This window comes from Pleuronectes platessa, chromosome 20 (genome assembly GCF_947347685.1).
Source record: "Pleuronectes platessa chromosome 20, fPlePla1.1, whole genome shotgun sequence".
Taxonomy (NCBI): Eukaryota; Metazoa; Chordata; class Actinopteri; order Pleuronectiformes; family Pleuronectidae; genus Pleuronectes; species Pleuronectes platessa.
Genome location: NC_070645.1, coordinates 7,863,284 through 7,885,402, shown reverse-complemented (window position 1 = coordinate 7,885,402; position 22,119 = coordinate 7,863,284). Strand labels below are relative to the sequence as shown.

General features: G+C 41.1%; 3 protein-coding genes across 3 annotated transcripts; 2 read left to right on the top strand and 1 right to left on the bottom strand.

The window, feature by feature from the left end:
* Nucleotides 1-4,528: 4,528 nt before the first annotated feature.
* si:ch211-161h7.8 (thiosulfate:glutathione sulfurtransferase) lies at nucleotides 4,529-5,939 on the bottom strand. The gene is made up of 4 exons (XM_053413050.1): nucleotides 5,816-5,939; nucleotides 5,218-5,340; nucleotides 4,959-5,121; nucleotides 4,529-4,586 (listed from the first exon to the last, which is right to left on the bottom strand). The coding sequence occupies exons 1-4, from the start codon at nucleotides 5,937-5,939 to the stop codon at nucleotides 4,529-4,531; spliced, it is 468 nt and encodes a 155-aa protein (XP_053269025.1).
* A 6,839-nt stretch (nucleotides 5,940-12,778) lies between these two features.
* Nucleotides 12,779-14,437, top strand: LOC128425874 (cystatin-B). The gene is made up of 3 exons (XM_053412707.1): nucleotides 12,779-12,929; nucleotides 13,042-13,143; nucleotides 14,150-14,437. Exons 1-3 carry the CDS (start codon nucleotides 12,861-12,863, stop codon nucleotides 14,276-14,278), a joined length of 300 nt encoding a protein of 99 aa, XP_053268682.1. The 5' UTR covers nucleotides 12,779-12,860; the 3' UTR covers nucleotides 14,279-14,437.
* Nucleotides 14,438-19,058: 4,621 nt separating this feature from the next.
* On the top strand, nucleotides 19,059-20,692 carry LOC128425875 (cystatin-B-like). The gene is made up of 3 exons (XM_053412708.1): nucleotides 19,059-19,199; nucleotides 19,309-19,410; nucleotides 20,397-20,692. Exons 1-3 carry the CDS (start codon nucleotides 19,134-19,136, stop codon nucleotides 20,523-20,525), a joined length of 297 nt encoding a protein of 98 aa, XP_053268683.1. The 5' UTR covers nucleotides 19,059-19,133; the 3' UTR covers nucleotides 20,526-20,692.
* The last annotated feature ends 1,427 nt before the right edge of the window (nucleotides 20,693-22,119 follow it).

Below are 22,119 nucleotides of genomic sequence, written 5' to 3'. Positions count from 1 at the left end.
AGACCTATCAAAGGAAAAGAGCAGGCGTCATATAACTTCCTCTTTTTTTGGGGATTCACATGCAGACACAGACATCATTTCTCATTAGTCAGTTGGACGTGCAGCATATTGGCTGTCAGATGAGAGTGGCCGAGGCCTTCTGGGAAACTGGCTCCTAGCAACTATAGTCAGATGAACTGATAAATAAAATGGTTGAGATGCCTCCCGGCAGTGATGCTCCTTGCCTGTGGATCACTTCTGTCGGCTGTACCCTGGCACGAGTGTTTCCCCTCTGAATGGAAAGCGGAAGCACATATTGATGCCTCCTCGTGATACTTATGGAGTCAATCAAGTCCATATGAGACTCAGCAGATATCCATGCTCTTAACGGCAAACTTTCATCAACATTGCAATCAATTAATGATGGTTCCAGTCAGCCTTTAAAATGTAGCCCCCTTTCCTTCCCGTAAATGGTTTCAGACACGTCTAACCAAGACACAAACTACTACGCAGAGATGGCAACTTTAATGAGGGGCTGGCTGCGTGCCGCTGAGCATTGTCAGTGAGGTTAGCTCATTGGGGAGGGGGTAATAACTCCGTGCTGCCACCCTGAGAGGTCCGCTTGGCTCCGGTCCCGGCCTCTGCTCCTTGCACTCCATCCTTCCCTCATTCATTCCCAATCCTCCCTACAGAGTCCAGATAACAGTGCTGAGGCAATGCTCAATCCCTGGGTCTAGATGGTAAATAAACGGGATCCATCTTATCCAAGCTCCTCTCTCTGTGTGACAGAAAAAGTCTGAGAAACCAGGGACATTTTTAGACTTGGCTCGAACCCAGGAGCCTTGTAAAGATGTCCTTAGTCTATAATTCCGCTCTTTCCCCGCAATGGCTGCAGTATCATGTTATTGAGAATCTGGAGAAGCAAAGATACACCAGACGCCGATCACCTTGATCAGCCCTGAGTTTGGCACAACATTAAATGCGACAGATCAAGAGGAAGATGACTCATTAAACATGTAAGCATTACCACATCCATGCACACCCACAACATATATGCACACACTCCTATTTAGTCTGATGTCTCTTGTTTGGTGATACAAGGTTTCATGGAGCTGCAGTTAATGGTCTGCTAGAACTGAAGGACTAATACAAATTGTTTCCCCCTTCACTCGATTGTTGCCTGGACCTGTGTCTCCTATTAACCTCCAGCAGTCACTGCTAATGTGAAGTTCTCTGACCTTCAAGTGGGCATCACTAACTGCCTGCACGTGCACACACTTGCTTAGTGTGTGCGCTCCTTTAATTCAGGGAAAGGAGAGTGTTTCACTGTATTTAACCACAAAGAGACCTAAAGAGAATTCAAGAATAGTAATTGTGGATCATTTAATTTGAGGTTACGCTCACATGAGGTGATTGGTTTTCCTCCATGTTAATTTTAAGTCTGGAAATCATTAACAGCTGCCAGGGAATCAAACCTTTATCGCAAAATTAAATTAAAACTGATAATCGGAGCACGTTATCATGCTTCACAATCATGCTTCGACAGATTGGGTTCAAATATCGTCCAGTAGCCAAACGCTGAGGAGTAATAACACATAAAACGCATTTTTTGGGGGCCTATGTGATGACCGAACAGAGCGCACGCAGGATGGCACAACTAGGAAACCAATCAGCACTGACAAATTCAACAAACAAACAGTGGAGCAAATGCAAATAAAAACCTACTTTCGACCGTGCGTAAAGGCAGAACAAAAACACCAGATACCTGTTTCTGTTTCCCAGTGGAGGATTCATCAGATGCCACAGAGGAAAAGCATCATCCGCGCAGAGTTAAAAGTTGTCCGGTCACCGCGTCCGGAGCTGCGAGGCGAGCGGAAGGAGCGGGAGGAGCGCTCGGTCGGTGCCATAGCGCACGGGGGAATGTGGATGTGTGAGTCTCGCAGATGGATCTCGGCTTCGATAGAGGTGAACGCTAAACACGCGCACTGCTCAGTGGCTCCGTGACAGCCGCTAACACACGCGCCTCGAGCTTTTTACACTTTGATTGTGCCGCCTGCGCTCACCGGTGGCGCGCGTATGCGATCGAGAGGAGACGTCAGGTGGCGCCTTCCTTCGCGTAAAACTGATGCAGTGGCGAATTAATGTCACCAATCCTTACAACCACAGAGAGATTCATCACTTCATCATGAATACGATATTTTTTCCCCACTCGTTCAGTTAGGAGTTATTATAGCTGCATGGATTGCACTGAAATCATGCCCCATGGCTGTATTCCTCAGTATGACCCTGAACCAGTCTGGGTCGGGCTTGGCTGGACGTGACATTCGCATTAAAAATAGTCTAATCTTGACCTAATAAAACCAGTAAATTAGGCCACTCCGGGTCAATGCTTGAAAGGAATGTATAGATGTGTCCAACATGGCTCCACAAACCCCCTTCCTCCACATAGGAAGTGACAAAAATAAATCTCAGTGCAGATGAAAAAAATTCTTATAGGGTGTCCACACTCGCACCAAGCCTGCTCTGTTCTGCTGTCCTCCACATGACATTTTAAGGTAAGAGGAATAAGACCTGCAGGGGTTCCTCCAGCACATGACCCAACCAATGAGACCGAACCAATGAACCAAGGGAAGGTGTTCTTTCTTTCTTCCTTCCAACTTACACAAGTAGTCCTGTTATGTTGTGTAAGACTTTTCTCTGGCACCCAATTGTATGCACAGTGGAGGATTATTTAATTACTTCAACATGGCTCTTGTTTCCAAATATCTTTTAGATATGGCAGCAAACGCAAAAGCTACATTGTAGATATGATAACAACGCTGGAGATTAATGAACTGCTCTTTGTAACCACAACAGCTGACAACCTGAACCGTTCTTTTTTCAGCATGAACCCGCAGTCAGGTTGAGTTTCAGCTCATCTCAAAGTGGCCACACTGTCCTTGGTGCTCACTGGAAATTTGACTCATCCTTCATCTCAATGGCGGCACTCTGGAAAATGTCTCCTGTGCCGGGCAGAGCTGGAGAGAATCCTAATTCATCGCACTGTAAAACTGGCAGGAATCCGTGGATCTGTAACTTGACAGGACTGAGGCTGTGCTGCTGAATTCTGACTTGGGATGATGTTGCAGCACAAAAACTGCTCCTCCACTCATTCAACAACTAAAGACTGATTTCCCTTCACCTCCATTTATGCACACTCTGCAACATTCAGAGAATCAATCTCAGTCTCTCCTACATGAATGGAAGCATCTGGAGGTGTATAATGCTTTTTTATGCTCTGAAATTGCTGTTGCCTTACTGGCGTGGTGATTTATAATGTATGAGAAGAAGAGAAAGGGGAATGTGTTCTGGATTAAAAGCATGTCCAAGCTCCTTATCCGTCCTCCCATGACCTCCAGACCGAGATCATAAACAGAGCATATAGCCCTTCAGCCACCCCCGAGCACAAACACACACATAGACACACACACACACAAACACACACACCTTCTATACAGTTGATGCTTTGCAAATAGACCCTCGGGAGGATATATGGGAAGGTGGAGGAGGGAGTGGCAGTACCCTCTGACTGAGTGATGTGCAGACCTTGTGTCAATCCAGGTCTTGACAGCTGCTCACAGATCTGTTTCTTAAAAGGACCTGTAACTGTCTGGAGTAATACCAGTGTGAAGGTCAGGCCTGAGAGCGCATCACTACAGTAACGATAAAGGAAACGTGTGGTGGAAACATGAAGAGGAACATTTGTCTTTGTGTTGGTTGGAATTTTGCCGCCATCTTCTGGTCCAGGAATCAAACTGCTTCTGTGGCACATTCCCGACTAAAGGAGTTATATGAAATCAAAGTATACACAAAAATACTTGTTCGCTCGTTAGAAATTTAAGACAGAAGACACAAGGTTAAACAGAAAAATTAATGTTTATGTAATGTCATAATACAGCTGTGTTTTTAAAAATTCACTCAATATAGTGTTATATTTGAGCTAAACCTTTAATTTTCTTGTTTTATGAATGTATGACTAACCCTTTTTGCCTTTTCTTGATATGGCTTTATTTTTGCAACTGAATTGTATTTTTTGCAAACTAATGCAATGAAATTAAAAATAGATAATACATCTCAATGTTGGCTGCTACACAACAACAGTCACCTTGATGATATAACTGTAAAAGCTGCCATAACAAGTGTGTAATGTGTATCTGTAACAAAGTTCACAGGCAGGACACAAGGACACGATGGATGTTCGTCATCATTTATTCTAAAAGTAAAACAACACAACTTAACAAACCCGACTGTAAACTTTGAATCAGTCAATAAACTGTAACAAGTCAATGAAGTAAAATCCTCTTTTCTTATTTAATCTTTAATTAACAGTCAATATGAAGAGAAATTAATAACTAATAAAGTGACAGTCAATGTGAATGCAAACAGAAACTCATACAGTAAATATGATATGAACAGTGAACCGAAACTCTCATGTGTCATCTTTTGTGTTTATTGTAGCTGCATTTTCAATAATGGCGTTTGTGTGATTACAAAGAGCAGAATTTAGAGTTCACTTTTCTTCCTTCTTCTCGGCCCACTCACTGTAGCCTCCTTCATAATGCCTCGCCCTGAGAAGAAGAAACACATTCCCAATTTGAATTAGTTTGTCTGGAATTTAATTCCCAGTTAAACAGCAAATACAGTTCAATTTAAACTGGTCTTTCATAGGATCATAGTAACAAAAACTAATTGTATGATACTGCATATTTCATGTTATTTCCATGCATATACACAGTATGCATGTCATGTAGATTAGTAATAAAGCATTCATGAATTATAAAATGTAAAACAAAGGTCTGTATGTATTTTTTGCAATTTTAAATAGAGTAGTTTATTTCTAGATAAATATACTAACTAATTAATTAATTAATGAGTTTGATTCTACAATGTATTAATGTAACTTTTGCTGCCGTGCTCCTCCACAGACTCTGCTGTTTTACCTGTTAAACCCCAGCTGCCGGCTGATGTCCAGTGCTTTGGTGCTCCTTTTCCCTCTTCTGCAATGAAATACGATGTTGTCGTCATCTTTCCCAGGAGCCTTCACTTTAAATTTGTCCTTAAAGCCCTCTGGGGACAGCTTCAGGGACTCTTCCAGGTTTGACACTGATATGCACACACACGCGCAAAGAACATAGCAGTTAGAAAAGGACCCATGGAAAACCGTCGTTATCCTACTTTGGCTCGCGTGTTATCTCTCACATGGGATGTTGACGGCATCTGGGATGTGTCCGGCCTGGTGCTCATCAGGATTCCTCACATCGAACAGCTGAATGTCACGGACGCACAACATGGTCTTCAGCTGCGAGTAAGTCACCACTGAAGCTGGAAACAGGACAGACAAAAACAGCATCCACCTTTTTCAAGTTTAAAAAGTTTTTTACTGAAACGTGGAACCACCGCAACTCACCGTCCATTGGTTGAAACCTGTTTATTTCACTTCTGCAGCAGGTGTGAGGGTAAACTGAAGCTTTCACTCAACTCAGCCCCTGACAGACCATTGTTCTCCGTTACAAATCAAAATGCCAGAGTTTACCAGACTCTCTGTTTTTGACAGTCACATGGAAAACTCTGGATAAAGCGCCTGCTGTCCATTCACTGTGAGGACACTGGCAGAAGATGCTCAACCTGTTGCTTTAATTAGGCAACAGAACATTTGAAATCAAATCTAAAACAATATCTATATATATTAGCATATTCCAAACTTAAAACTGACACATAGAACTACAGGGTCAGTATTGGATAGTTAAAGTTGTTTCTGTTGGACATAGCTGACGGCCTGCACATTTTTTTTTATTACCTTTGTTGAAAGCTTCTCCACATTTCATACTTGAGGTTACAAAAGTCCGTAAACCCGAACCAAAGGTGGGACCGGACCTGCAGTTCACTCCTGCAACGACCTGGCAGAAACTTCGAGACAGCATCAGGACCACAGGTGCACAGTTCAGACAACAGACAGTCTTTATACCTCAGGAGTGTTGACATTGGAGGAGATCACCGGCTCACAGGCTCACGCACACAGGGCTTCAGATCAAATAATGCATTTGTCATCGTCTTCAGCTGGTAAACAGTAAAACGTTAGGAAATGCATCATTACCTCACAACAACAGAAAACGTTTCACACATTATCATAGGGACACAGAACGTTCGTATAGGAACTGGGTCTGATTAACCACATATAGATTATAGAATTTAGAATCGCCCTCCAGGGAAAGATAAAGTTGTTTTGAATTTGAATATAATCCGATTCGTCATGTTCTTGTGAAGTGTGCTCAAGGGCTGTTTCAACATTTTTCATATATCCCAAGATCAATATAACTCATTCGGTGTGTGTGTGTGTGTGTGTGTGTGAATAGTACGATAAGTGTGTTATTCCCAGTTTGTTTTCGAATCGAAGATATCTGTACCTGAAGGGACAATAAAATGTACAAACAACTGACAACTCTCCTAAATACATTAAAACGACAAACATACAGACATCAGAAACTAAAACTACACAAAATACAAGAAAAAAGCACAAAAAAACTTTTTTTTTTTAATTTTTATTACGAGAACATTTATCAGTCAAAAAATGAGGCAAATGAACCTTTCCTCGTAGTTTCGTTCTTTATGTAAACAATATCAAACACATTCCTCAAAGTAGTAATGGAGATATTCTTTCGTCGACAGTCTTTATTGAAAGAAAAATTTTCAGTATTATTGTCAATCATTTTTCTGAATGTTCTCCTTATGATCAGAACGCTTTCCCCCTGTCACTTTGTTGAATGTGGGTCTTTTTCTATGAGACCGGGATCGCACCTCTGATCTCCTGGTTAGAGGACAACCCACTCTACGCTGAGCCACAAACGACTCTCAAACTTGAAACCACATTATTTCCCTATTCCGGTCCATTGCACATTCAGTTGCTGGCAAGGGTCAAACACCTGCCAGAGAAATAATCTCTATTTTTGCATTTGACGAGTGCTTGCGGATTTCTGAAAGACAATATTAACAAACTGGGAGTTTTGTTTAATAGCTTAAAGCCAGTTTGAGAATCCAGATCCCCAGTTGATTCATGCATTTCAGATAAACGTCAACTGGGAGTGTAGCACTGCAGCATCTTCTCAAATCACCCTGAAGGCTTTGGCTTGTAGAATCTTTCAACCAAGTTTCTCATAAAAGAAAAAAATCTTACTGTCACTCCGATGATTTAACTCTTTCCAGCTACAGAAGCATCGGCAAATATTATTCGATTTGATCAAAGTTTCTAATCCCACAGTTTTTGGAAATTTTTTACATCTTCACAAACTGTTTTAATCTGATGAGTAATATTATATGTTAGCCGGATTTTTGAAGAACCCCAATTCAAGCATTCAGCGCTCTCTTGTTATGTAACTTAACTCCATACAATATCTCCCGAGGTCTTAACATGACTTTGTTCATGGTAAAAAAAAAAGCTCCTGACACATGTGCTTCCTAATTTCTCATTACTTGTCTCCGTCTAGACTCCATTCCTTTGACCTATTTTGAATAAATAATAAAAAGATAATTGTTTTTCCCCATCAGTAACCAGTCTCTGTGTGAGTTTCCTCCTTTTTTCACCATCATTACACACTTTCATCCCTTTGGCAGACTCCCAGTCTCCAGAATTGTATTGGTCAGTGGAGACAGCTCTCCCATCGCCACCCACAACCCGCAGATGAAGGAATATTGCATATAGCTTAACTCATCGCTCCCCAGGGGGAGTTCTTGCCCATCTGATGGCATAATTCAACCATTGTGAGCGAATATATTCAGCCTCATTATCAGTGCTGAACTCTCGTCTTACTCTGTGCTCATTAAAAAATTGTTTCGCCGGCCCTCGAGGTTTGCAGCGATAACCTGCAAAGTTTTCACCCACAGATTTCTGACTCTCTGAATACAGCCACCTTTCAAAGCTGTCACTGCTGGTGCCTCACATCCCTGCGGCACATTGATGAATTACTGAGATTCATCTGTCTTTGGTGTCTGGTTCCATGAAAACCATTTATGTTCCCATGGGACTGTGCAGACTTAGCTGATGGTATTGTTTTCTACATGCCAGCGATTTGAAACCAAATACTGTGTATAAAGATGAAGCTTCCATCTTTTGCCTCTGAAGTTATCTGTAGCCAGAGTCAGTGCGGTTAATGAACAGGGGATGGAGCAGGGGCGGCTCCTTGTACAGTTGACATAGGCGGTTGCCTAGGGCGCAAAATGTCGAGAGGGCGGCACAAGAGACTGATTTATCATTTCAAAAGAGAGATTCGCCATCTCGACTGTATTCAGAGAATCTTTTCAAATGGAACCGCGCTGTTTGACTCATTACGGTAAAAACAGCTTTGTAACTTTACTTTCACAATTCGATCTTCAAACACATTTCAATTTAGTTTGTTTTATTTGTATTCATTTATCACCCAACAATTTGCAGGCACTTTTCAAAAGCACAACTGAATTCAACACTGTCTTGTCTTCCTGGGGATAACGGTGCATATTTTCAAATGATAGCAGTCTTACAAAGTAGTTCAGTTTACAGTTTACAAAAAATATATATATATATATTTAAATTAAATTAAATTAAATCAAATTAAATTAAATTAATTAAATTAAAAAAATTAAATTAAATTAATATAAATTAAATAGAAAAAGAAAAAAAAATGCGTGCGCACATCCTGCGCAGAACCGAACTACGCACATCCTACCATGAAGAAGAGAGAGGGTGGGAATCGAACCCGGCACCTTCTGTCCTCTTTACCGACTAGGCCACACCGCCTGCTGATTCACGTGAGGAACTAAGCACAACAAGAAGATGGACAAATTACTGTGTGTGTGTGTGTCCGTGTCCTTTTGATACACACTTCAGAGAAAATAGTTTCTACTTTTCTACATATATTTGACAGCCTTACTTAAAAGTTACTTTTATATTTTTTGATTTTAGATACTGGAAGATTTAACATGCTTTAAAAACCTATTCATATAGAATAACCCAGTAGTTGTCAACCTCGTCCTCTGACGCCTTTCAAGAATCACAGTCTGCTGAGATGTCCTGAGGCTGCCCCCTGCTCGCTGCTGGGTTCCTCTGCACTCCAGCTGTTGTCCTGAACGAGCTTTGCAACTGAAAGAATACTGCATAGTCACATGCAGTATGCGTTGAGAGCACAGCATCCTGGTTTAAATGTTATTATCAACACATCTCCTTTGGTACTCTGTGTGCAACAAGCATACTGTGTCAGGGTGAACATTCAAATTAATTACACTGCATACAGTACAAGCGGCACAAAAGTTTTGTACTAACAGGAGAAAACTTCCTTCAAAGTCGTACACAACACAATATGGTTGTACACAGTTGTAGCGATGGTGGATACTTGTGTATTCAAAACAAATGAGCTGTTAAAAGACCAACCTCGTACATAACTAACTGTCAAGTAGATAAACTGCAGGTCTATAAGAAGAATGTAGATAAACCATTAATATTAGAAGAAGAGAATTTCCTTCTTTAGCGATGTGCAATATTGAATTAGCTTGAACCCCTAAAGAATGTTTTTATTAAAGTATGAAATGGTCTCAATCTCCTTATTCGCCTTCCCTCAAGGTTTCTCCTCCCTCTCCCTCTCTCCCTCTCCCTCTTTCAGCAGCAAAATGAAAGGCTGGAGGTGGGATCACATCAGATCCCATGCATCAATCCAAGTCGCAAACAGAACCAATCCCGTTGGGTGTCGGAGTACGGCCATGGCGAGTTGACCGGCATATGCCTTTCCACTCGACGCCGCTGGATGCACAAAAAGAGAAGAACAAACCTTAACAACAACAACCTCACAACAGTTCCTCCAAGCAGCATGGTGCATGGAAAGAGAAATATAAATACCTACTCATTTTGGCAGCATAGTAGGGACATTTGCTGATGTCAGCACCTGTGGCTCCGTGGACAGCAAGCCAGCATTTAAACATCCTCCTGGATGGCTCCCTGTGTGAACAGTCAGGCGGCGGCTCGCACAGAATTTGCGCTTCTGCCTCAGGTGTGTCCCTGACGTACATGCTGCGGTTATAGACTGTGGTTAGAGTCAAAGATGAATCAAAAAAAGATTAAATTATCAGGTGCACAATTCAGAAAGCACCACTAAGTAGAGGAGGAGACAGCGTTTCTGGTAAGTCTGTAAGAAGAGGAGAAGTATCTAAGGGAAAACTGAAAGCATTCATGCTAGGTGAATACGCTACATCAGGTGTCGTGTTGGACTGCCAATCAACGACAGCCTGAAATGATCTGACAAATGGTCCTAGATCCGTCACTGGTCGTCCTTTGATCTGGAGGGCGAGGTGCGACGGCTGGGATTCAGAGCGCAGAATAGTGGCTTATGCTGGTCGGTAAGCGAAACAGCAGCTGCACTCTTGGAATCGGACCAGAAGAGGTTAGACACCAGGGAATCATGTCACATGTGAAGTACAAGGCAATGCCTCTAAGTGCATGAAATCGGAAAAAGAAGAAGTGACTAAAAGCCGTGACCTGGAGAGCAACTCAGTAGTGACATCCATAGGGAGGTGCCCCTGATACACAAACAATGGCTCATGCGCCATTTGGGACATCTGAAAAGATGGTGGGGTTGAATGTTGTGTATCCGTCACCCCATCAGCAGAGGATACCAAATTGAGTCCTAAGGCAATCATCAAGTCGAAATGTCGGGAACAAGAAGTTTAGAATTCCTCTTCTCAGTCCAAAAAGTTTTACTGTTCAGACCTGCTGCTTCCCGCAAGTCTGTTGGCCAAAATGTTCATGTGAAGGTTTTTGTCGTAAGTAGAAAACAAGATATTCCCTCACAGTTCACAGGGTTTGTCTTTCATTTTGATGCTTAGAAACTTTATGATCAGATGAAGTCCCACATTGAACAGAAAGCAGAGAGGAGCTTTGAGGTTTTTACAGCCAAGACATACAGGATGCAGAATGTGGCCGGGACCAAGTACTTCATTACAATTGTATATTACAAAGACTCTATCTAAAAGTCCTGTCCACACAAGATGATACACGTGACCTTTAAGGACATCTAGGTTCTCCTACAAACCAGACTGATGACAAGAAAATATTCTTAATCTCTTGCAAAAATGAATTTGAAGCTTTTATAAGCAGAAGGATCGCAGAGCTCTGCAATTCACCCGAAATGATTGTGACTTTCAGCCCTTGTTTTGCATCATCGGGCTTAAATGTCCTGGTTCACTGTTGTCGCTCTTGTGATGGAAATCTGAAAATACAAGAGGCTGGAACGCCAAATTAGTCTATGTGTATTTTAATAGGGGCTTTCTGCAGAAAGGATCAACACAGAGATACACAGGGATCTCAGAGTGAAGATGGAGAACATTCAAATGCAAGGGTATTATATAGGAGAGCTAAGGCTGTTTGTCCTAACCAGTTCAGACTGGTTTTACAGGTTTCAGTTCACCAACACCTCAGGTAATAAATGTCTTGGACAGGTATGCAAAAAGTTACTCTTCAACTACAAAACAAGTTTCAACCACACTTAGGTATTTTCCACTACACTCTCATGCCAAGTTTCGTTTTACATCTCAAATTTATTTTTGTGAGTGAATGCTTCAATGAGGTGCCAGCCAATATTACACAACGGCAAGTAATAAAGAGAAAACCAAGAATTAAACTGTCAGCATTAATTTCGGCTGCCTGCTTTGTTCAGCGAAAAATCTGATGTTTTTCCTCAGGAAATGCAAGATACCAAAAATTTAAAAACATCAGACACATGTTCATGTGTATACGTGCTAAATATCATACTCACAGTCAAAATTGAACTATTTTGAATTAATAAACGATAATTGAATTAATCTGATTTGTTCGGCATCTTTCAACATGTTGCTTTTCTTTCTGTGCTGATTTATGATTTGTAAAATAGCTGCAGGAACACACACCTGCTCCAGAAAGTGTTCACACACATATGGCGACGCCTGCAAGCTAGTTCTGGCAGGCAACTCGAGCTGCGCTGCGCCAATCACGTGACATACATCATGTGACATACATCATGTGATATACCTCAATCTCCACAACCATCTATAATACACACCCACCTTATCAGGTGGTCTATTTAACCAGAGAGACATTTCCCATCAACCCCTCTTGCTCGCACTGCTGCTGCAGTATGGCTACCTGTTGCTACAGTCCCTCCACCACCCCAGCATCCACCTGTAGGCCCAGCATCCACCTGTAGGCTCCAACGGGGGGTTACAAGTATTTGCTCATCACTCCCATCATTACTGTGTAATCATATGGGGGAGTGATTAAGTTGGAGCCTAGACGCTAAACACTAAATCTGTTGTAATAAATAATATTACATGATCCAACGTGAGTTGTCTGACAGAACTTCAGGTTTTGCACATTTCGGAGGATCTAGGGGAAGCACTGCTGCTCAACACTCAGATGGTTTCTGGAGATCATTACAAAATGACTATGATTAATGATTTCTCAAGGTTGAACAACCTTTTTTCCAATGAACAAATGTGGGTGTATCAGAGGTGTTGCCTTATCTTGCTTTCCATGGAACTGATAAGAAATGATTTACTAATCAAATAGAATGCTGTAGTATCTCCAAATAATGACCTATTACAAACCAAATTTTGTTATTTTCTTTAATAAATAGTTGGTATCTCAAAAGCATTACTCAAAAATAATGAGCTTGTAGATCAAATTGATGACAAATTTAATTGCGTACCATCAACCCCTCTCCCCTGAAGGTGGATGGTATGCTCCAAAACATCATGTGATCCCTGACTGAAGGTGACTTCCTTGTTAAAAAGAATAAAAGAAGCTTCTCGTGTGTTTATCGTGATTTTAGCTGCGATCAAGAGTCGTGAAGATGCCTCTCTTAGGTGGATATTCTGAGGTTGTCAAAGCAGATGGAGAAATCCAGAAGATCTGTGACGCTGTAAGTAGAGAAACCATTGTTCCTCTCTGTTCTCTAGGATCTATTCACATATGAAAAGGGTTTGTGTTTCATTGTGTTTTTGTTGTTGTTGTTGTCACTTCTTGGTGTGTAGATGAAGCACGAGGCTGAAGCAAAGAATGGAAAGAACTACATCCTCTTCACAGCCAAGTTGTACAGGAAGCAGGTTGTGGCCGGGACCAACTACTTGATTAAGGTAGAAGAAGAAGAACTAGTCCTGGAGGATGAGACACACACATCATAGAAAATATCATCTTTAAAGGGGAAGTTCACCCAAAAATGAACATTCACTCTTTGTACACTCACAACTATGATGATCCAATGCAATCGAAGTAATTGGTGACTACTTCTTCAAACGTTAAAGAAAACTATAGAAAACATAAAAGCCTCCATGCTGCTCCTGTGGTCTCATGTATAGTGTCTGTAAGGTCAGACCTTTTAAAGTCAGTAGCCCAATTGGATTTGGCTTCAACACTGTTTACTTACTGATATGTGTGTGTATTTAGTGTTGAGGTCATCAAGATAAAGGTTTAATGCTCCACTGAGGTGCCATTGTTATAGAAGAAGATAACACAATGAGATTTCGATAATAGAGAACCAGTCAAACCTACAGTGAGGAGAAACTTCAGAGAGAGCAGCAAGTGCAGCAGATGTCGTGTTTACAGAGCACATCAAAAGAACAATACTTAAAATGACCAACATCCATAAATGACGTGGGAAATGTGGATGAAGGCTTTATTATTTTTTCATGTCTTCATTTGAGAATCTTAGTTTCTTCTTTTTGAGGTGATTTGATGATTTGGTTTCAATGCGTGTATGAAAATCACAGGCTATATGAAAATCATGATCGATTCTCCCCAAGTGTGTTTCCATTGCACTTTATTTCATTTTTTTTATTGATACACAAACTTCCTCTTTAGTTAAGTCTCAAAACTACTGTGATATTATTACTTTATTGGGTTTCGAGTTCAAAGAGTTTTTGATGCACAAAAATTGAAAACACATGAGAGCAGATGGATGGAAACATACTTTCTGACTCATGAAGCATCAATTTCAAATGCAGCAGGCTGCTGTTTACAGGGAGACATTCAACGACTTGATAGTGCACTTAGTGGAACCAGGTGTTTTTCTCAGAGGAGCAAAACGAAGATGAACTCGCATTCATCTGGTGAACACAAACTCTAACTCTTGTTTCCTTTCAGGTTCATGTGGGAGAAGAAGAATATGATCATCTCATCGTTTACCAAAAACTGCCATGTGATGGAGGAACCCTTCAGCTGACTGGCATACAGGAAAACAAAAGACTGGACGACCCCCTTGTGCCTTTCTAAAGGGACCACAAACCAAACAAAGCATCCTATCAGTGCCTACAGGCTGTTCAATCAACTTATCGCACATTAACCCCGCTCTGTATCAATCAATGTTACCCTACATCTAATTGTATACTGTCTTAGTAGTGTAGCTCATGATGTAACGAGGATGTCAACAAATTTGTGTATGCCGTGAATTAATAAAATATAATTGAATAAATCTGATTTGTTCTTAATTTTTTTGTGCGGGCGGATGGGGGGTGGGGGGGTTAGGACGATTCCAAGGGCCCAGCACAAACAGGGGCACTCAGAGAACACTTATTGTTATTATTATAAATTAATTCATGTAATTAAAGTATTCATTAACAAGTTATAAATGAAATATACTTGGGGTTTATTTCTCCAGGATAGCCTTTATATTTCACCCTCTCTCTGTTCAATGCGTGGTTCATTCTTGCTTGATTTCCAGTCAGCAGGACAGAAGGTGAACTGTCCCTGGAGACACTGGCAGCATGGGTCTTAGAGCTCTTGGTGTTTTTCAGTATCCACAATAAGTTTTGTATCATCGACCCTTGATGAGTGGTCCGAAATGGGAAGAGAGAGAGAGAGAGAGAGAGAGAGAGAGAGAGAGAGAGAGAGAGAGAGAGAGAGAGAGAGAGAGAAAGAGAGCGTGAGAGAGAGAGTGAGAGAGAGAGAGAGAGAGAGAGAGAGAGAGAGAGAGAGAGAGAGAGAGAGAGAGAGAGACTACTGCCCAACACCTGAAGTTCTTTACATTCATTTTTATCAAGTCAAGAAGGCAGCTTTATCCTGACGGACATGCAGCAAGAGAAGAAGGCAGAGGATCGATCCACTTCTTCTAGAGCAGGGGTATCCAACCTTTCTTCATCTCTGAGCTACTTTGAAAAAATTTAAGGGGCCGAAAGCTACTTGCATCACATCGCTTACATTTATTCACAAAGCACTCATCATCTGAATGAAGCTACTCTTTGTATGTGTGTGAAATTGCATAACATTTATTAAATATCACAAAGCTTATCAAAAATCTTCACATCAAGGTCCAAGAACAAAGACTATTTTTCACGAATTTTGGCCCACGTAGCAAGTTACTTAATTTATTTCTTTAACTTTTCGTTACACGTGTAAAATAAGTACATTCACCCTTTTTTACAGAGATGACTGGCACTGCATGGACTCTTAAAGAGTCATTTAAGTGTTTATTTGTCAGTATAGTTCAGAGTTTAGATTTCATGACATTCATGTCAGAATAAGCAGATTCACAAAGGTGTTTAGAGCCAAATAACGCAGACATTTTCACTGCGGCTTGGTGAATATTCTTAGAGTTTTCTACAAGGCTCCAGAAATGTTGTTAAGTGTTGCTGAGACTTAAGCTGAACATTATTTTGGAGATTTATAACCTCCATCTCCAACTCCATAGGATTGACACTGAACAGTTCAGTCATCTTCTCTGAAAGCTCTGTGATGTCTACCTCCATGAAGGGGTTTGCAATGATTGCCACACAGGGTTCCAGCTTATCAAAACCATTGAACCTATCCTCAACTCCTGCCTTAGCCTGGAAAAGAGGTCACAATACTTATGTACATCCAACACATTATCTACCCTTGCATGGCTTTCCAAATTGTTTTCCACTAATGGGAAGTGTGCCAGTCTTCTATTTTTCAGTTGCTGGAGGTCAAATGACAGTTTTGCTTTCAAAGCCTTCACAGCACTGATCTTTTCAGAGATGGTTTTGTCTTTGCCTTGTTACTGAGTTCAGGTGAAAACGTTTCTCTGTCATATCTTTCAGAAAAGCAAGATCAAGCAGCCACTCAGCATCAGACAAGAGGGCAGTGTCCTCCTCTCTGGATTCCATGATGGCCTTGATTTCTTTCAGCAAGGATAAAAAGCGTTGCAGTGTTATACCTCTGCTCAGCCACCTGATCTCTGTGTGGAGGAGGACATCATCATACTCAGCAGACAGTTCTTGAAGAAATAGTTTGAAGCCCTTTGTTGTTCTGCCTTCTCTCGAATGGAGTTGATAATTTTAACAACAGGTGTCATGACATAATCAAATCTCATGACTTTGGCACATATAGCCTGTTGGTGATGATGCAGTGATAGTTCACAATATTAGGAAAGTCCGGGTCTGCCTTGCACTGTGCAATAAATCCTGAGTGGCGTCCTGTCATAGCTGGGGATCCGTCTGTTGTAATAGACACCAGCTTTCAACCGGCACATTTTTTGCACAAAGTAATTTTTTCAAAACGTTGTAGATATCGATTCCTCTAGTTGTGGATTTCAGAGGAAGCAATGTCAAAAACTCCTCTCTGGTGGAAAAAAGACATCGAAGTCCATCCTAACAAACACAGCCAACTGGGCTGTATCAGTCGAGTCCACCGACTCGTCACACTGAATTGAAAACCATTTGCACCTTGTGATGTCCCCCCCCCCCTCCAGCTGCCCCCATTTCATCTGCAGAAAGCGCGGACACTCTCTCCACTGTGTTAGCACCAAGCTGAACATCAGTGATAGCGGAAAGGATATCAGTCTTACTGTTATGGTCCTTAAATAACGTCTCGGCCTCTGCGGTCATCGCATCCTTCACCATCCCAACATCAGTGAACGGCTTTTTGTGCTCCGTCAGGATGCGCGTTTTTTTAAACGATTTCTCCGTTGCCTCTTTGGTTTTCTTCGTCGGTTGGGTGAAAAGACATTGCTGTTTTTTCAGTGTTGCTTTTAGCTGGTTCACCTGTTCAGTCCGTAGCGAGCTGCTTGCAGGAAAATCAGTGCAAAGTTCCCGTGGACATGAGTGTGGTGGCGCTCCACGTTACTTCTTTTCCCTACTGAAACGCTGACCCTGCAGATAAGGCACACACACTTGTCCTTCACATTTGTAAAAAAATTACTCGCTTTCCCGCTCCGCTTGGAAATAGTACGTTTTCTGCTTTTTCTTGGCCGAAGCTCTTCGTTGTCCATCTAAAATCCGATTCAACAGGCTCGCTTATAGCACCACTTCACTTTAGCTCAACTTGCCTACAATGTAACTAGTCCAACATGTAGGTGCAAGTTTGATGCTATGCTGCTGTGACTCGCTGGGTTCAGACGTTCACACGACAATCATCTTTTTATTGATTTTTTGATTTATTTTATTATTTTTAAGCCCATCTTATTATTTTTTATTGGAGGGGGTGGCATATCAATGTGCTTGATTAAATTGAAGTGGGAAGAGGTGTTTTTATTGTTGTTGTTTTTTTTAACACAGTCAGTGAACCTACTGGCGAGCTACAGAAAACCGGCTCCTGAGCGACGTGTTGGAGACCCCTGCTCTAGAAGGACCACAAATAGAACTCATCAGTTCATATCACATTTCACCAGCGGCTCGGTATGTTAACAATGTTAACCAATTCCAACATAAAACAACATGTATACGTGCTGGAAATCATACTGACAGTGAAAATTGAACTATTTTGAATTAATAAACGATAATTGAATGAATCTGATTTGTTCGGCATCTTTCAACGTGTTGCTTTTCTTTCTGTGCTGATTTATGATTTGTAAAATAGCTGCAGGAACACACACCTGCTCCAGAAAGTGTTCACACACCTTCAGGTTTTGCACATTTTTCCACCCCTTTATTTTCACCACTGTGACACGTCTCAGTTGTCTTCCTAAAACAAAAGACCTGCAGGAACAGACGCTATAGTGGGAGTACTTGGATCCTTTAGTTCCTTAAATTAAAAAAATATGAGAATGTGAGTTTGGTTCTCCCAAACATGTCATCTGAGGTCAATCGGAGGATCTAGGGGAAGCACTGCTGCTCAACACCCAGATGGTTTCTGGAGAGCATAACAAAATGACTATGATTAATGATTTCTCAAGGTTGAACTACTTTTTTTCCAATGAACACATGTGGGTGTATCAGAGGTGTTGCCTTATCTTGCTTTCCATGGAACTGATAAGAAATGATTTACGAATCAAATATAATGATGTAGTATCTCCAAATAATGACGTGTTACAAATCAATAACAAGTTCATTTCTTAAATAAATAATTGCTAGCTCAAAACCATTACTCACCTAACCTACTGTTTGAGATGAACATTTGTTTCCTCATTTTGAGTTGATTTGATTTTTTGGTTTCAATGCATCACAGGCTTTATGAAAATCATCATCGATTCTCCCTAAGTGTGTATCCAGTGCACCTTTTTGCATTTAGTTATTGATACACAAGTCAAAAAAAAGAGCTAATTCTAAAACCTACTGTGATATTTATACTTTATTTGGTTACCATTGCAAAGGATTTTTGATGCACAACTTGAAAACACATAAGAGCAGATGGATGGAAACATACTTTCTCACTCATAAACTTGATGCCAGCATTATATTCTTTCATAGGACCAAAGTTGTCTAGCTTCGGCCCCAATACACCTCCATGCATTGGTAAAGTGCTTTGAATTGTCTTTTGTCTGTAAACTTGCAATGCCTTTTCAGTCTCGGTTGAACACCTGTTTTCCAATGAACATATGTGGGTGTATCAGAGGTGTTGCCTTATCTTGATTTCCATGGAACTGATAAGCAATGATTTACTAATCAAATACAATGCTGTAGTAACTCCAAATAATGACCTATTACAAACCAAATTTTGTTATTTTCTTTAATAAATAATTGGTATCTCAAAAGCATTACTCAAAATAATGAGCTTGTAGATAAAAATTATGACAAATTGAATTGCGTACCATCAACCCCTCTCCCCTGAAGGCGGATGGTATGCTCCAAAATATCATGTGATCCCTGACAGAAGGTGACTTCCTCGTTAAAAAGAATAAAAGACGCTTCTCGTGTGTTTATCGTTATTTTAGCTGCAATCAAGAGTCGTGAAGATGTCGTGCGGTGGATATTCTGAGGTTGTCAAAGCAGATGGAGAAATCCAGAAGATCTGTGACGCTGTGAGTAGAGATACCATTGTTCCTCTCTGATCTCTAGGATCGATTCACAGATGGAAAGGGTTTGTGTTTCATTGTGTTGTTGTTTTTGTTGTCACTTCTTGGTGTGTAGATGAAGCACGAGGCTGAAGCAAAGACAGGGAAGAACTACATCGTCTTCACAGCCAAGTTGTACAGGAAGCAGGTTGTGGCCGGGACCAACTACTTGATTAAGGTAGAAGAAGAAGAACTAGTCCTGGAGGATGAGACACACACATCATAGAAAATATTATCTTTAAAGGGGCAGTTCTCCCAAAAATGAACATTCACTCTTTGTACACTCACAACTATGACGATCCAATACAAATTAAGTAATTGGTGACTACTTCTTCAAACGAAACAGAAAACTACAGAAAACAGAAAAGTCTGTGGCCTCATGTATAGTGTCTGTAAGGTCAGATATTTTAAAGTCAGTAGCCCAATTGGATTTGGCTTCAACACTGTTTACTTATTGATACGCGTGTGTATTAAGTGTTGAGGTCATCATGATAAAGGTTTAATGCTCCACTGAGGTGCCATTGTTATAGAAGAAGATAACACAATGCTATTTCGATAATAGAGAACCAGTCAAACCTCCAGTGAGGAGAAACTCAGAGAGAGCAGCAAGTGCAACAGATGTCGTGTTCATATCAAAAGAACAATATTTAAAATGACCAACCTCCATAAATGACGTGGGAAATGTGGATGAATGCTTTATTCTTTTTTCATGTCTTCATTTGAGGATCTTAGTTTCTTCTTTTTGAGGTGATTTGATGATTTGGTTTCAATGCATGTGTGAAAATCACAGGCTTTATGAAAATCATGATCGATTCTCCCTAAGTTTGTTTCCATTGCACTTCGTTTCCTTTTTTTTATTGGTACACAAACTGCCTCTTTGGTTAAGTCTCAACACTGTTGTGATATTATTACTTTATTGTGTTTCGAGTTCAAAGAGTTTTTGATGCACAAAAATTGAAAACACAATGAGAGCAGTTGGACGGAAACATACTGTCTGACTCATGAAGCATTATTTTCAAATGCAGCAGGCTGCTGTTTACAGGGAGACATTCAACGTCTTGATAGTGCACTTAGTGGAACCAGGTGTTTTTCTCAGAGGAGCAAAACGAAGATGAACTTGCATTCATCTGCTGAACACAAACTCTAACTCTTGTTTCCTTTCAGGTTCATGTGGGAGAAGAAGAATATGATCATCTCATCGTTTGCCAAAAACTGCCATATAATGGAGGAACCCTTCAGCTGACTGGCATACAGGAAAACAAAAGACTGGACGACCCCCTTGTGCCTTTCTAAAGGGACCACAAACCAAACAAAGCATCCTATCAGTGCCTACAGGCTGTTCAATCAACTAATCTCACATTAACCCGGCTCTGTATCAAACAATGTTACCCTACATCCAATTGTATACTATCTAAGTAGTGTAGCTCATGATGTAACGAGGATGTCAACAAATTTTGTATGCGGTGAATTAATAAAATATAATTGAATAAATCAGATTTGTTTTTGCTTTTGTGTCTGGGCGGGCGTGGGGTAGAGGGGTGGGGGGGTTAGGACGATTCCAAGGGCTCAGCACAGACAGGGCCTCTCAGAGAACACTTACTGTTGTTATTATAAATTAGTTCATGTAATTAAAGTATTTATTAACAAGTTATGAATGAAATATAATTAGGGTTTATTTTCTCCAGGATAACCTTTTTATGTAAAGCTATTACAGTTTTTCTCAGTTGTTAACACTTTCCTTGTTTACACTCTGATGTCAATTACACATCACCTTGTTGTCAAAACACTACACACAATGTTCAGTTGTTGCACACACTTCTCAAGTAAAATCTCAAAGCATCAACCTACAACACACAAATACTCAAATCTCTAAACATTCAGGTCTGTTGAGCAATTTCACCTCATTTACACAGCCTAACAGGACACTGACATTGTAGATATGGTTCGTGAGTACAACTCTATCACACTCAGAAAAATAAAAACTAGGATCCTGGCTGACCATGCTACATTTAGAAACGTCCAGATTGTCATTGGACTGTATTCTTCATAGGAATGCCATGCTGATGAAACAAGTGTTCAGGGTCCCATTCGAATAGAACACAGCCATCAAGGACTTATGGTGAGAGTTTGTGCTTGTAAGTACCAACATTCAGCACTGACACATGCATGTATTGTACCTGTAATCCAATATTGTTCCTTTTCTACAGTGTCTCACTGTAGCCCACTGTGTTGACCTCTCTGTGTCCATACTGTGACTTGCATTCTCATGCTGATCCAGGAGCATGACACAGCTCATGTGTTGTACCAGTACATCTTTATTGATGAGGTGGGATTTAACCTGGTGAAGAGGAGGTGACGGGGCAGAAACGTCATTGGCCAGCGGGCCATTGTTGAGGTCCCCGGCCAGCGTGGTGGGAACATCACAATGTGTGCTGCAATGAATCACCATGGGATCTTGCACCGTCATGCCCACTTAGGGGCCTATGACGCTGCCCGTCTCCTCGTCTTCCTGGATGGCCTGCATGACCTGCTGGTACCACCTGACCAGACAGATGACCCACAGTGGATCAATCACGTTGTCATCCGGGACAATGTGAGCTTTCAAGTGCGGGAGTGGTTCCAGGACCACCCACATTTTTCCATTCTATACCTTCCACCTTATTCTACTTTCCTGAATCCCATTGAGGAATTATTTTCAGCTTGGAGGTGGAAGGTATATGAACGGAACCCACAGGACCGGCTCCCACTGCTCCAGGCCATTGAGGAGGCCTGTGGCGACGTGAGTGTCGAGGCCTGTCAGCATTGTGTGTGTGAGGTTTTTAGTTTTCTGTGTGCAGTTTTGAGAAAGCTGTTATTGTTTTGAAAAACGCGTGTTAACAATTGTGAA